The sequence below is a fragment of the Ammospiza caudacuta genome, chromosome 6 (genome assembly GCF_027887145.1).
Source record: "Ammospiza caudacuta isolate bAmmCau1 chromosome 6, bAmmCau1.pri, whole genome shotgun sequence".
Taxonomy (NCBI): Eukaryota; Metazoa; Chordata; class Aves; order Passeriformes; family Passerellidae; genus Ammospiza; species Ammospiza caudacuta.
This window is the reverse complement of record NC_080598.1, coordinates 59,931,785-59,948,055: the sequence shown is the minus strand read 5'-3', so window position 1 is coordinate 59,948,055 and position 16,271 is coordinate 59,931,785. Positions and strand designations below refer to the sequence as shown.

The following is a 16,271-nucleotide window of genomic DNA, read 5'->3' as shown; positions in this document are numbered from 1 at the left end:
TGCTTTTTTATTTTCTCCCTCAAGGTGCTCAGCTAGAGCATTTCTGAGCTGGGTTTCCTTGCAGAGCACCTGATTGAAAATTAAGTATTATTTCAGATGCATGTGCTGATAAATAGTACAGGGCAATTGGAGGGAATCATCTGAAGGCTCAGCTGATGAGACAATAATACCTGAATATCTTCTTTATTGCTCATACCTTTACAATATCTGATTATGGCAAAAGTGCTGCTGTACCCAAAGCACAGAATTCTCAGCAGATTCATAAAAAAAGTGAATAAAAAAAACCACTTTCCAAGTGTTTTTCTATTAAAAAAAACACTTTCCGAGTGTTTGAATGTTACCATGTGACCCACAGGGGCCCTGCCTGGTGCCATTAAGTGTTTCCCAAGGCTGCACTTGGTTTAGTCCCTTGCTGTGCTGCTGAGTGCTGGGTGAGCTGCTGCTCTGGGCCCTTTGGGGATCCTCCTGCTGTGAATTCTCCACTGCTGCACAAGGAAATCTTCTGCAGAAAGAAGATTTGAAGGTTGTTGCAAAAGCTCAGTTCCCTTCATCCAGTCCCAAAGGGAAAAATGAAAATTGCCTAAAGTAGGTTTAGTCGGTGCCTGAGCTGCAGAAGGCACAATGGTGAGTCCTGGAGAAGGATGGTGCTGGTAATGTCCATGATGGAGATGGAGTCACAGCCACAGTTTGCTGCTGGTTGCCTCACTCAGGGGTTGAACAGCGGAGCTCCATTCATCTCCTGCTGTCCCTTTGCCTCCTGTCTGAAACCAGCAGCTGATGGCAACGTGAAACAACCTTTTTGTTTGCTGTCTGTGATGTGTGCCTGCTTGTCAAAGGAGGTAAACCTTTGGCAGTTCCTTGCCTTCTCTGGGTTTGACAGAGTATCTCGAGCTGCAGAACACTGAAATGGCTTTTGCAAGATGCTCTGCTCTTTGGTTCAGGTCTAGAAAAATATTTATGAAATATTTCAGTACATGGATGTGAAAACTTAGATTTTACACTAGACTATACTTAAGCGGATTACAGAAATAATCTGTCATCAGTGAATCCCTTGAGAATTAAGGGAAATTCTGTGCAACAGTAAAACCCCTGACCCCAGCCTGTGCAGCCCTCACTGTCTTTTATTAGCTGTGACAGGAAACCTCTCCATGTGGATTTCTTAAAGGCATGTTCTTGTTTGCATGGACATGTTTTAATAAAAGGTTTTAAATTGGGATCTTCTTTAGTAATTTAAAACAAAGGTAGACTAAGGCAACCATGCCCCAGCAGAAAAGCTCTCCTGTTTATATATGCTGCAGAGTAGATACATCCTAAAGTTTTACTCTCAGAAATGAAATTAAAATAGTCACAATATAGATCCAAATGAGTTTTCTGGCAACTGTAATGCCCACTTCTTTTTCCCATAAAGGAAAATTTCATCCTTTTTGTTTCCAGATCATACAGACCAGTGTCAGACCAGTGTCTCTCAGTGCTAGATAAACTTTTAAGTGAAACACAGAAATCCATAAATTATTACAGGCAAACTCTGAACCTATCAAAATCTGCTTCTTTTATTCCAAGTCACATTGTTGCTTCTGCCTTCTGAATTGTTCTTCTGTGCCTGTAAAGCCCCCAGTAGTGTGGTGAGAAAAAGAAAACCCAGTGAAGCAGAAACTGAAAGAAATTAAAAAGAAGGAGGGCAAGCAGCTCTTGTCTCAGTGCTGGAGTAGCTCTTCACTGATAAGCCCCAGGCACTGCAGAGCAGTTTGTTACTGTCTCAAACATGCTGCTGGCTGAATGAGATGCTCAATAAGTCCTTCACAAACTGAAGCTAAAACTGCTGAGCCCCTTTCTGGAGGGTGAGCAAAGAGTCCTTGTGTTTTCTTAAATAGGTGCTATTTGAAGTTCTGCTGTTCAAGGCTCACAGGGAGTGATTTCTTTAAAGTATCATGGAAATTTTGGATATAATAGTGCTGTGGAACACTTAAACAGCCAGCCTAAACTGCTATTCAGGGCAGCCATTTATGGTAAGACTGAAGGAGCAGAATTCCTCTCCATTCCCAGCCCTGGATACACAGACCCTGTGCAGGACCCATATGTGGTCCTGTCAGCTTCTAGGAATGGCAAAGGAGTTTTGAACAGCAGCAAAGTCTCCAGATGTGCTTTTTGCCCACTTTGACCCTCTTCTCTGCCACCTCTAGACCCACACCCTGTGTGCTGCCTTCTTGGCATGCATGCACAGGGATTTCTCTGTGTGCACAACAAGGAACTGGACGGGGGCATTGGTGATCTTAGGTGTTTAAGGCTGCAGAGGCTGGAACAGATGGTTTTATAGAGAAGAAAAAGGAGATAGTGCATGTCTCAGTGTTTCCTGGGCACGTTTTCTCCTTCACTTAAACCTTTAAACTGAGTCAGGTAAATGTCAAAGCCATGGGTGCTTGTGTGAGTAATAAATGGGTTAGAAAACAGCTGGGCAGCTTACAGAAACCTAAATTGTGCAGGCAGTGCCTTCTCTTCAGGACACATATGTGGGATTTAAGAATAGTTTGGTCAAAGATAAGTGTCCAGGTATTGTTCTGGGGAACATGCTGAGTTACAGGCCTCAGCTTGCATTCCCTGATCACACAAATAGATCCATTATCACTCAGAGCACTTAAGAGCACTCAAGAGTGTGGCTCCAGCACTGGACCGTAAATTATCTGGGTATGCCAAAAAGCCTCGTGCAGAAAAGCATCCACAGCTTTGTCAGATGTGGACACTGTTGGTATTTTAGTGCTAATGGCTTATGTCTGTGCACCCCATTCTCCTTGCTTCTTGTAAAAATCATTAACCTGCGCTAGCACTTTGTAGGAGTTCGTATTTTGGTTTGTGGTCTTGTATCTTTTTGGAACAAAATGCAGTGTGTTCGTTTAAAGGGTGTTTATTTAAAAAGAAAAATAACAAGAGAAGCCTACACCAGTGCCTGAAATGTCTTTAAAAATTTATTACCAGTTACATACAATGTGCATGGAAGTAATACCTTGGGATCACAGTGAAGGACCAGGAATTATTTGAGCTAGCCAGTGCATAAACACAAAGCACAGAAATGTGTCTGCCCATGTGATGCTAAACCTTCATCAGCTGCTCTGCTGGGGGCAGCTCTGTCTCCTCTAATCCAGCCTTCCTTCTGTTCCCTGCTGCATTTCTTTTGGGGTTCATGTCTGTGTGCAATGCAGTGTGAGAAGAACTATTGTGAAGTTATTCCCTCGCCTAAGAAAAGTCCTCCAAGCTTTTTGGCAGCTGCAGAATTAATCACACATAATAATTGCATCCGTGCATGATCATTATTATACCAGCAGCTTATTAACCCCATTAAACAAATACAATGGCACTGATACTGGAAAAGACAGGAGGGGAGAGAGCAAGCTATCAGGATTTCTATGGGGAACACGAGAAGTGCTTGAAGTAAAGACTTGTCTGAAAACAAACATCTACCTGAGCCACAGGTAACAATGCCAACAAGTACAGAAAATGCTCCCATAGGAAAATTAGGATCTTTAAATTAGGATCCTATTTGCTCTGGGATCAGAGTGCTTGGAAGCCATTAATGGATTTTATTTTATCAGCTTTTTTTTTGAGAGAAGAAAGTTATTATCCCCGTTACATTCCTGGAGAACAAAGGCACAGGTTAATTCCTTTAATTACTTCAAAGCAGGCCAAGAAGCTGAATAAAATAAATTAACTTTAAACCTGCATATCTTGCTCTGAGCAGGGAACTTGCTTGAGCTCCTAAAGCTTTGTGATTCATGTTCCCATGTCATCAGTAATAGAGGAGGGATCTGTGCCAGGGCAAGCTGGGCTGGATTCAGTCCTCCAGACATTGGATAACAGAGCAGTGGAGCTTCTTGCTGCTGACTGCTTGCCAGTCAGTGACAGTAAGATTGTAGAAAACCACCTCTCCTTGTGCACATTCTTGTTGCCCATCCATGAATATAGCTGGAATAAGCCTATAATAAGAACAGCTGAGGAAGCTTTGTTCTGGGTGGAAAAGATGAGGCCAGATGCAAGGAGCCCCAGGAGGATGTCTCAGTAATGAGCAGCTGGGCAGTGAGGTGGAAGAGGAAGTGGGGATGAGTGTAAGATATTGCATGGGGACACAGGTGGAATTCAAACGTGAGCAGGATGGACTCAGAGCCACTTGGGAGTGAAATATTAGGCTCATGGTAAATAGCTGCAGGAAAATGTCAACTCAAGGGTCACCAATAGTAGTGAAAAAAAAACCCCAAAGTTAAAGGTGGACAAAATGGAAAGTTGGTGTTTGTAAATGAACACCGTGTACAGTTCTGTCTTCCTCTGCTCAAACAGAACATGGCAGGACTGGAAAGATGTGGTGAGGAGTGTTGGAGACAATCAGGGGAATGGGAGCAGCTTCCAGCTGAATAGACTGTGCCTCTTACATGCTGCAACAAAAGGAGGTGGGGGAGGACTCATGGAGGTCTCTAAGTGTCATTGAGAAAGTGAATTAACAACAGAAATTCGCTAATACAAAACCAAAGGATGGTAAAAGGAAGCAAGGAAGGAGCAGGTTCTGGAGAGGAGACAGCTCTTCACCTGAGCTGTCAAATTCCTCCCTACAGAATGCCATGGATGCTGGAAGCCTGCTTCAGTTCTGTGCAGCACAGAGAAATCCACAGAGAAAGTTCCACAGAGGATTGTTAAATACAAAGCCTCTGGCTGAGGAAGTTCCTGAGTCACAAATCACTGGAGATTTGAGAGTATTTTTGGGAGAAGGAGCACGTGCCATATTTTCATGGATTTACTGCTCTGTGTGTTACTGGGTGCTGTTAGCTGGATGGGTTGGCTGGGTACAGCTTTCCCCACCACATATGGGACCTGGGACTGAGTAGGCTTAGGAGAACAAATGTCACACTCAAAACAAGTGAAAAAGGGACTTTCAAGGAGCAACTGTGAGATTTTTGCAGGGGAAATTCCATAATAATTAGACATGCTGGGATAGTGCATGGTTATTCAGTAATGTTTTCAATAGCTTTACGTTTCTGAAAGGTCTGTAGAGAGCAAAGTCCATGATACAGTTGCTGGGTATAGAAATGAAGATCTTTGTGAATCAAAGGACAAAGTGGATGGATGGCGATGCTCTCCCACTTCGATGGCTGTGAAAAAGAAAATTCTTCCCCTCCCAAAACAGGCAAAAGAAAAAAGCCATTTCTAGCAGAGTGGCACCATCCTAATTCCAAATTTCAGCTGGACCTGAGTGTTTAGTGGGAATCTGCAGTGGCACTGCTGAGCCTCAGGATGTCTGATCACAGGCTGTGTAATCCAACCATGCCCATGGGCACTGCTGCTGCAGGTGACAAAAGCCTGGCTTAAGCATCCTTACATCCTGCTGCTCCCATTGCTGGGCAGGTGTGTATCCTCCCTGCTCTGCTTATCTGTGCATCCCTGCTTTCCCTGGTAAAGCCCCAACTCCCTCTCTGAGGCAGCAGCAATGCACTGATGTGGGAAGGGTAGAAATGCCCTTTTTAGAGGAGAGTCACGCTGTGCATCCCCAGAGGTGCCTGTGCTCTGCTGTGGCTGTGTCAGCCCGGGCTGGAGCTGCACCTCCCCAGGGCTGGGAGTGCAGGCAGGTGTGAACCAGCTCTGCAGCTGACACGTGTCCCAGGAGAGGGCAGGTGCTGTGAAATGGAGTGGACATGGGGTGTTGAGGCAGCAGAGGAGAATCACTGAGCTCCTGGGTGCTCCCGGAGGAGCTTCCCTTCCTGAGACACCTGTGCAGTTTCTTCCAGGGAGCCCTCATCTCCTGCCCCTTTTACATGTTACTGCTGCCAGCAATTCCCTCCTCTCAGACCAAACAGTGCTTCCAGGGACCAGGGCATTCTTTTCTGCTGCATTTTAAATTAAAGGAGCTGCTGGTCTGTTCTCTGATGACTCACATGTTGTGAAGGTTGCCAGCTCCCAGCCTCTCCCTTGTGAGAGAGCTGCCAGCCCCGGGAGAGGGAACCTGAGAAGAGGCTTGGTGGAACAGGGAAAGGAAAGTTGGCTTCTCAGCAATGTAGTAGGCAGCTCCCAGCCCTTGTATGATTTATAGAGTCGGCCATAAACTGCCTTAATCCAGACTTTCATGACATGGGGTTGGGATCAAAAGCTCGGTCTAATCCTCCTCCCTGCTATTTTACTGATCCAGCTGCCTTGAGCCTGGCTCAGAGTGTGAATGTTGAGTGTTCTGCCCCACTGCTGGTTGAAAGGGGAGGCAAAGGCAGCACTAATGGTCTTGTGGGCCTCAGACTGAGAGCTCACATGGGGCTGCCTGTACAGAGCAGCACAGAGTTGGAGCTCTGGGGCTGCTCTGCCACGCAGTGCTGCCGTTCATTATGTAGGCTGGGAGCGTGGGCTTGCCAGCTGGGGGAAATTAAGCTCCAGGCCCAAGGCTTTCTTCTGCTGTGGCTGTTATTAGTCTGGATTGCAGCATGCTGACATGGTTATCCTGCTTTTGGAAATGAGCTGGCTCGCCTGGAGCGCGGGTGGGAAAGTCCGCACGGCGCTGCACGGTGCCCTGCAGTCCTCAGACGTGAGGGGTCAGGAGTCTTTGGTTGTTTACTTCCTTTCTAAATATAAATTCAAGCAGGGGGGTTGGATGCTTTTGTATTTGCAGTGCTGTTGGTCATGGGTCAGCTTTACTAATAATAATGGTGGTGCTTAGTGTAAGTGAAAGCAGAACGCTGCTCACTATGGTCCCTGCTCCAAAAACGGGAATGCATAAATTACAGTTGATTATTCCCCTGAGTTGTCATTATCAGTTAGTTCCCTCAGAAGAATCATGACAGAAATGGGTCATTAGAAGAATCCTGGATAAACTGATTGCCTTTGCAGATGAACTCTCCAGAGGTGTTTGATGGTTGATGGAGACAGAGGAGAGGTTTGCCCAACCCTCTGGAGTAAGAAGATGCAGCACTAGCCCAAAATGTGTCTGGCTTATTGCAGCATTTCTTGATTTAGTGCTTTTCAGTCTGGTATTAAATGCTGAGATGTTGGTATTTTATGTATACGTGGACATTGTGCAGTCCACTCATACCAGAGAGGCAAGATGAGTTCAGAGCAAAAATGCTCCGAATGCAGCAAGAACTTCTCTCCCAAAACCTGCATGGAAAGGAGAGCCTGGTAGATGCCATGCTAAAATTGGTCTTGGCAGAATTAGACTTTGTTCTTGAATCTTCACAGAGACTTCTGTGTAACCGTGGGCAAGCTGCAGTCTCAGACACTTCCAGATATTTAGAGGTCTCCCTCTTCCTCGTGTCAGTGAGACGGGTGCCTAAGCAGAAGGTGAGCACTTAGGCATTTTAAAGAGTGTCAGCCCTAATCTCTTTTCCTTTTGTACCTGATGGAGGTGGCACAAAAGTAAACACTGTGAAGAGCACAGAGTGCTGAGACACACGGTAATGAGGCCATTACTGAACCTGAGCATGTAATTAGGTGGAAAATGTTTGCCTTCATAATGAATAGATGCTCTTACACATACATTCCTCAGTAAATCGTCAAGTTCATCCTTGCTGTAGCTACACTAATTTCACTGTGTAACTGGGGATGGATTTTCTTTGGCAAAGTCAACAGGAGGGGAGAGCTTTCCATCCCAGAGGGCCAGAGTGGATCACAAGAAAAGCTGTGTTTTCTGATGAGATACCCAAAAAGAAGCTGCAAAGAGCACAATGCAGGAAGGGAAAGCTACAATCTTAAAATTTAGTTAGTGAAGCAGAATAACAGCTCAGCCTCATATGTACCAACTCTGCAAAGCAAATTTCAGATGCTAAATATATGATCCACACCTACTCTTTTATTTCTGTTCAGGCAAGCTTGATTCGTTTGGCTGGTAAAATACACCCAGTGGAATAAACTTGAGGAGAATTTGCAGCCTGATTTAGTTGTGACTTGCACTGGCTTTGTGCCTGTGTTTTCTTGGGGGTAAATAGGGCTCCTGGTATTAGCTCTGCCTTGAGCACAGTCTCCTTCCAGCCTGTTCCAGAGGATACATGCAGAATCCCCACCCACCTTGGTACTGAACAGATGGGGTCTTGGTGCAGAATTATGTAGAAATCTGACATATATCAAAGAAAAGCCAACTTTTCTGACTTTAACTCAGTGGTGGTGTGCTGGTCATTTTTCCTCAAAGCCAGCTGTGTTGTCCCTCACTTGCAGAAGCTGAGGCCTCAGTCAGGGGTGTGACATCCAGAGTTTATGGCTGTAAGACTCTCATCAATTCACTGCCTGCAAAATTAACTGGGACATGCTGAAACAGTATCCCATGAGGCGCTTTAGCTGTGGCACTTGCTTTAGCGTTAACACCTAAATCGTCTGGTATCACTGTCTGCTAGATCTGTGCTGAATTATGGCATCTGCTTTTTAGATTATGAATTGGTTGACTCCTTTGGGCACTGTTCAGATGGATGTGCCTGCAGTTAGGTGTGATGAATCCCACCTGAGCTGCCAGAACTGGTGAAAGTCAGAAGGAAGTATGACAGCAAGGCATACTAAAAGTAAAATCTAGACCTCAGTGCTTTCCCTGTCTTCCTAGAAAAAGAGATGCAGGCATGTGTGGGACACCTTTCCCTAAAATAGCACTAGAAGGTAATGCTAGGATGGTTGTGAAAAGAAAGAAAAATTTTGAAATTCAAACAGAGAATTGTACTAATTACCTGCTTGTTTGTATTTAAAAATCTGCCTGGTGGAGTTCTTCCAAAATTTTGAAATCCCCTTCTCAGAAAAAACCAAAAAAACCCCCCGATGAATACATGAAAAAAAAAGTCCATAAAACCCCTACTTATCTTTATTTTCAGGGAGCTGCCTGCAGTCTAGACCAGCAGCCAGGACTTACACATGAGGAATGCTTCAGTGCACATCGTGGTTTGTCAGTGCCAAGTACAGAGACATCCCTACAAATACTGTAGGAGTTGTGTCTGCTTTCACATTGAGTCAAGCTGGAACAGAGGGTCCTCTCTCGGGCTTTGTGTTCCTGATGAGCCTGAAGCTGTTACAGATTTCAGCCCCTCAACACTGAATATTACAGTGGAAATTAGTGGAAATTACACCTTTCAGTAAAGTGGGTTTTTTCCTTCCCAGACACAATCAGGAAATCGAATCAGAGCTTTCCCTTTCTGTGTGACAAGTTGGTCTTTGCTGGCAAGATCCTCTCCATCCCCAGCGCTGTGCTGGGAGCCAAGCTGGCACCCCCAGCTAATGACTGGGCTGAACTTTCCCCGCAGTAACTCGATAGCTGTACAGCTGTGCAGGCTCACAATTTGCTCCCTGATTGTCAGCCTCCTGACAGCTTTTTCAGGGCAACAGTTTGAGAGGAGCGGGAAGCCCTGCTTTGGAGACGTGGAAGTGTTTTCACACCTGAAGTGCAATTTCACACCTTGTGTTGCTCAGCAGATAAGTGCGTAAAATAGCACATCAAACGGGAACAGGAGAGGGTAGAAATGCTGCAGACAAGAGATGGAGGCTTGTTATTTATTTCCCATCTTCAGCACACTCTGAAATAATACTCACTTGCAGGAACCCAGGCACAGATTATGGAGAGGTTAGCAGAGGACTTGTCTAGCCAAGCAATCTGTCACTGTCATGTGCAGAGCGAGGTGAAAACTTACACTGAGCTGGGTCTGTGGAGCTCTGGGAGCTCTGACACCACAGTATTAGCAACCATGTAATACAGGAGAACTGATTAATACAGGAGGCAGCAGGAATTTAAAGAGTAAATTTACAGCAGCACTAAATTGGACCATCCCTTCCTTGTATTTGCTAAGCATGTTTTACTCCTTGTATGGACTTAAATTGTAAATAAAATTCACTTTGGGTCTACCAAAAAAGTAATATGAGATTTTGGAAAACTGTTATGGGAGATCAAATAATTTCACTGTTTCTGCAGGGTGTTTTTCCCTCTTTTTCAAGACCCTTATTTTTTAGTATCCCAAAAAATAGATAGTGGTGGAGAGGCAAGGGCAGCTGAGGGAAGCCTGGGTAAGACAGCCCCAATGAAGCTTGATTGTGAGGGAGAGGAAGGGAAGGTGGAGACACCATTTGAAGTGGAGAATCCATAGAGATGCTCATGGTTTTGGTTAGACAGGTTTGCTAGGACTGGGTACCTGATATCCTGTTCTTTCCAAGAGGATGGTGTAGGTACAAAGGTTGTGGTAATTGGGAGTGGACCTGTGGCTCAGCCTCATCCCCAGTGGGTGCAGCTGTGAGCAGCAGGTGAGCAGCACTGACAGCAATGAGCCATGAAATGCCCAGGTGTGCTGACCAACCTCCCAAGGGGACAGAGGGCACACTGCATGGTGCAATGCATGAACAGGAGGGGATTAAAGGTTGGGCTAAAGAAGAACGGAAGATGCTTGTAGCCTTCTGAAGTGATATGATGTTATTCTGTATGGGCAGATGCTTGAAGCCTTCTCATGTGGTACAGTGTTATTCTGTTTGGGGGAATGCTTAAAGCCTTCTGAAATTGTATGGTGATGCTCTGTGTATTATGCCTGTCTCAACTGTGATATACACTGCAACAAAGTGGGGCTGAAACATGCATCAGTTTTCTTTTCTCCTCAGCTGAATATGAGAAAATCCCAAAGGTGCTTTCATCTTCTGCTTCTCATCCCATGGATTTTACCATGAGCGCCATCCAGCCCTCATCTGCTGTTCACTGCAGACTAAACTGCTCTGCTTGGATGGTTTTTCGGGGTGTTTTTTGACTGCCTGGGACTTTCATTCAGCCTCTCACCTGCCCCAAACATGTAATTCACTCTTTTATTTTTTTGTCTTAGACACCTATGGGAAGCTCTGCCTGCGCAACTCGGTGGGTCAGGAGATGTCTCGCTGCAAGACCTCGATCCGCCGGGCACAGCCCAACCCTGTCTACAAGGAGACTTTCATCTTCCAGGTCGTAGGAGCAACAGGGGGTAGGAGGGTTGGGACAGATGGAGATGAGAGATCTCTGCAGCCAGATCATGGAAATTGTGATTTACTGCAAAGGGCCTGGGTGCAGGGGCCCTGCTTGGAGCTGCCAGCCACAGCTCAGACCAGGCCCGAGAGAGGGAAAGAGAAGTGGTACAGAGAGAGAAGGCAAGAGCGTGGAAAAGAGGATGAAAGAGTAAAAGAGAGGATCAGAGAGCAAGGTTCCTGTTACAATACAATAAATTTTCTTCTATGTTGAATATTCTAACTGTCACTAACCAATCCAGTATGATGTGGTGGTGTTCGCAGGGGTCCCAGGATGAGGGAAGAGATGAGAATCTTGACCCCATGTTTCAGAAGGCAGATTTATTATTTTATTATATATATTATATTAAAAGAAAATGATATATCAAAAATATACTAAAAGAATAGAAGAAAGGATTTAATCAGAAAGCTAGAAAGGAAAGGAATGATAATAAAATCTTGTAACTGACCAGAGAGTCTGAGCCAGCTGGACTGTGATTTGCCACTAATTAATAATAACCACATGAGACCAAAGATGCACCTGTTGCATTCCACAGCAGCAGATAATTGTTGTTTACATTTCATTTCTGAGGCCTCTCAGCTTCTCAGGAGAAAAATCCTAGAAAAACAATTTTTCATAAAATATGTCAGTGACAGTACAATATTTAAATACTATAGTGATTACAGAGAGCCTATAAAAATCATTACATTACTGTACTGTGCTACATTTTAAACCTTAAAAACTACTCTTTGGATCCCTTCTGCCCAAGCTGGCAGGGTCTGCTCTGACCCTTGGGCCTGTCTGCAAGCAGAGGGTGTTGTTCCATCAAAAGGGGATTACCTCCAGCTGTGCACACCATTGTTTTCCAGTTGTTCAGTAACTGAGGTATCTCAAAGCTTGCCTTCATTTCAATCTCACTTATTGTTTCCATATTTTCAAAATCTTTTCCCAGACAATCATATTCATAAGGCTTTCCTGTTTCATCTTCCCCACCACAGGTCGCCCTCTTCCAGCTCTCTGAGGTCACCCTGCTGATCTCCATCTACAGCAGGCGCAGCCTGAAGCGCAAGGAGATGCTGGGCTGGATCTCCCTGGGCCACAGCAGCAGCGGGGAGGAGGAGCAGAGCCACTGGCAGGAGATGAGGGAGGCACAGGGGACACAGGTCTGCAGGTGGCACACGCTGCTGGAGTCCTAGTGGGCACCAAGGGCTGTCTCTCCTTGATCTCTGCCAGCAGAATCCAGCTCTGGCAGGGCACACAGCTTTCACCTGCCCCCTCAGTGGCAGCAGGCATGGGTATCAGAGGTGGCAAGGCCTGGGAAGCAAGTTTAGTTCTTGCCTTACCAGCTTGCCCTGCATTTTCTACATCGACATAACCCTAGTGAGAAGCAGTGGGAATACTTGGAAAATCCTTTCCTTGGACATTGTCTTGCTCATTTTTCTATAGGCTTAATCACCACAGACTGATTCTGATGTGATGCTGTTTTCTTCTGGGGTGAACTCTCACTTCCCCCTTTTCCCTTATTTGTATTAATGAAGTTTGCAAATATTCTTGCCACGCAGATAGCTCACAGAAAAGCTAACCTGCATGCAGAGCACATTCTCTCCCTTTTATTATTGTGTTTCTAAGTCCTAGAAAAAAGCATTTGATACCACTGTAGACTGGATGATATATTTTTCAGGCAGCATGAGAAAGCACTCTTGAATTCTCTGTCAACTTTTAAGTGCCTAGACTTTCCTACTGTTCTCCTGTACTAACAATTGATATAAGGACTAAATACTACTGGTATTTTTAATTAGGCACCTGTTAGCCTGCATTCACATAGGTTTGCAAAGAGATAACAAACATCAGTTTTATATTGCATTATACAATGCATGTTTAGATGTTTACTTGAAGTTATGGTTTCTGTCATCACAAATACCAAAAAAAGACCAGAACAAACTGCACAGCCACCTTTGTGCCTGAATCACTCCTTTCTGCATTGTTTTGCCCATGTGTTAATGTGATTTTTAGAACTGAGGTTCATTCAGAAAAGCATTCCTGTGAGCATTACAGGAGAGGCCTTCAGACCTGTGGTTTTTCTCTGGTTCAGCAAAGCACTACTCAGTTTGCTGAGGGTTCTTCTTCAAATCTCCTGTAATATCTCCTTGGGATATGGAAGGGGACTGGTTCTGGCATGCTGAGCAGCAGAGGATGCCAGACCATGTCACCTAACCTGGGGAAGGAGCTCTCTTGCAGGCCAGGAATGGGATCCAGAGGGGCTGCTGGCTCTGCTGAAAAGAATTGTGCTTCCTGCCTCCAACTGAGAGCAATGCAAGGGGCAGCCTTGCTGGATGAGGTGATGACACTGTCACGTGGTGACTTTTCAGACTGTGCTGTCCTTTTCCATTTTAATCTCTTTTCCTGTCTCTGGGAGCTGAAGTCATGGAGATGATGGATGGAGGATGTGTCTCAGTCTGCTGCTTGGCTAAGTGGTTGTTGTTGCAGTGCTGTGTGTGACACAAAGGAGAGTGTTCCTCCTCAGTGGAATGTAGGCAGTGAGGTGCTGAGATCTCCAAATGCTATCAGCTGCCCAATCTCTCATTCCCCACACTCTCTAGGAGAGGACTGTCTTTCCTCCATTCCTGCTGATGACAGCAAGACACAGGAAATATTTTGCTGAAGAGCTTTGTCTGTACTAAGTCACTTCATGGTTTGCTTTTGCCATTTACAGAGACCTGGCACCAAATTCTGCCTCCTCCTGCACCACAGCCACTTCCTTTGCTTCAATGGTGCTGTGCAAATCTAGCTAATGCAAATTTTGGCACTGGCTGTTTGACCAAGATTGGTCCTTGGTGCTGGTTTTTGTCACATCCAGGCTAGACAGGCCCTGAGGGCACTCACAGGTTATCACCTGGTGTCACAGAGGCTCTGTCTGGCCAAGGAGGCAGACAGAATAATCTGCACAGAGAAGCACTTCTGCTACAGGTGATACAAGCTATTCTACAGACCACACTCTTGTACCTTCTTATCACCTGTCTGAGCATCATTTTTCCAGGGAGACTGCTGGGTATCCTATGCAGGAGGGTTTTCCTCCACTGTCTAGATAAGCTGGCATGTCTGCTTTGCACTACTGGGGCTTTGAAACACAAAACAGGGTTTAACCCAAATGCAGCTCATCCAGCAAATGTGTTCTTGACTGCACTGTTAAAGCTGCTATATTAGCAATGCAAGAAAAGTGAACATCTGAGTGATAATCAGCAGAATAGAATTTCATTTATCATACACTTTTCTGCTGGGGAAAATTAAAAAAGTAGAGGAAACAGCCCAATTCAAAAGGCTGATTCTAGTTATTTTCCAATCTCTACATATTTTTTGTCCTGAACTGCATAAAATGGATATGCAAGTGTTTATAATTAATTTTTATTACCTGGAATGTGTGGGTGTAATAAACTTACTGAGATTCTGTTCAGAACTTCTTGAACATGCAAAGCCTTGCCTATGCTTCATGATTAGCTAAGGAAAAAGTGTAAGTTCATAATACATTTCAGCAGTGAACTGGAGATAACCCAAATTTATAACAGCATGATTAAAAAAAAACCTAATGAAAAAGATAATTTAAAAAAAACAATGAGGTACACTGGGTTTGGACTTCCATGCTGTTTTCACATTAAGATCTTTTCTGAAGATATAGCATTAAGGGAATTGAATTTTAATATATAATTTCATTGTAGAGTTTTTGGAGTCAGAGAAAAGCAAGGGAAAATGGCTTACTTAGAGTAAGTCAATACCTAAGCATGTGTTAAAACTTTGCTGTCCAAGGGAAGCAGGTTGCTGCATCCTTGCTGCTACATTTTACTCTTATATTTTGTCAAACAATGTTGGAGGGAGGGGGCAAGGGCTGTGGCAGAGGGACCATTGGGTTTTTAGAGCTACTGCCAAACCTCTTGGCACATCCATGCCTTGAGAAATGCTTTTGTGGGGTTCTTTATGTTCCTAGTAAAGCAAGGGAGAAATTTAGGAATCTTGGGGTGAACAAGGTGCTGGGGGTACTCATGTTTTCTATTCATATTTTGGGATTTTTATTGCTTTTGTGGTTTATTTTTCCTTCCATTATTGACTGTCTGTGAGATGGAGGCTTTGCAGCAGCTCTGGCATATTCCAAAGCTCCTGCAAATTCTTCCCATTGACAGATTGAATTAGTCTTTGCTAATATTGATACAGGCTGGGCTTGTGCTCATGGTCTTTCTTCTGTAAACACCACTGCCCTTTTAGTCACTGCTTTAACCCCTTGTTTCCTCTGGAAGTGGCTGACAAGGCTGGATTTCCAGGAGGTTTTCCATTACTTGGGAATCCTGACTGCCACTTGACTTGTGGATTGCTGTAGACCCTGTGCTCCCCTGGATGCTGATGCTCTCTGCTCCTGTGGGGTTCCAGGTGGGGAGAACAGCTCTGAGAAGGCCATGGGGATTTCAGGGAGCAGGATAGGAATGGATAACCTGGTTCTGGGATGCTTGGGAATTTACAGGTCTAGATTATGGATGTTTCCTAATGCGCTCATGTTTTCTAAGGTGATTTGTTCCTTTTTGACACCACTGTTTGCAATCTCCTAATAGTTTATTTGAATTTTCTTAAAAAAAAAAGGCCTGAAAATGTGAAAAAGGATTAACTGAATTGGCCCAGAGTATTATGGGCAAGCGCCCTGGATCCATCTCTGTATCTTGAGCAGCATTGTTCAGCTGATTGCAGCCTGTTCTTTCCTTGTTCTCTCCCCAGCCACCATGCCCCGTCCTGCCAAGCTCTCTGCTGCTATTTTCTTTTTTCCTTTTTAATGTTTATTGACAACAGAACAGAGTGATCTCACCGTGTTTCTACTCCCCATAATAACGGTGATCTTCAGCTGATGCCCACAGAAATGAGCTCCTTTTTTAGCCCACTGAGCCGCAGCAATGGCTGCTCACTTTGTGAAGTGCCCATTTGCAAAGGCTTTATCTGGATGATCTTCCACATCCTTTGATTTGTCCGGGTTTCCTTTTTGCCAGTGTCTTTAATTAGCTGGACCCCGCTGTGGCCTGCCTGTTCCTGTTGCTCTGCCTTGTCTCCTTTCCCTCCAGGGGCAGTGAGGGCTGTGCAGCTCCCGGGTAGGTGGACAATGCTGGGGTGTATTTTTAGCAGCTGCAGATCCTGAGGAGTTATTTGGTGCTTTACACAGCCGACTGATCTTCAGTCATGGATGGCCTTAGAAGTTCCTGGATGCACAGATCCAAAGGCTGCCAGCTGCTATTGATCATTTTCCCAGCATAAAGCTGAAGGTGGCAGCTTGGCAGAGGAGCAGGCTTTTCCTCTGGTGGCATTT

The 16,271-nt window shown here is 44.9% G+C and overlaps 1 protein-coding gene across 1 annotated transcript in view; it reads left to right on the top strand.

Moving 5' to 3' along the window:
* SYT16 (synaptotagmin 16) overlaps positions 1-12,132 on the top strand; it is a 47,593-nt gene extending 35,461 nt beyond the window's left edge. Inside the window, exons 6-7 of the mRNA XM_058807692.1 lie at positions 10,782-10,897; positions 11,935-12,132. Of these exons, the coding sequence (XP_058663675.1) occupies positions 10,782-10,897; positions 11,935-12,132 (314 nt within the window). The remainder of the gene's footprint in view (positions 1-10,781; positions 10,898-11,934) is intronic.
* Positions 12,133-16,271: the final 4,139 nt, after the last annotated feature.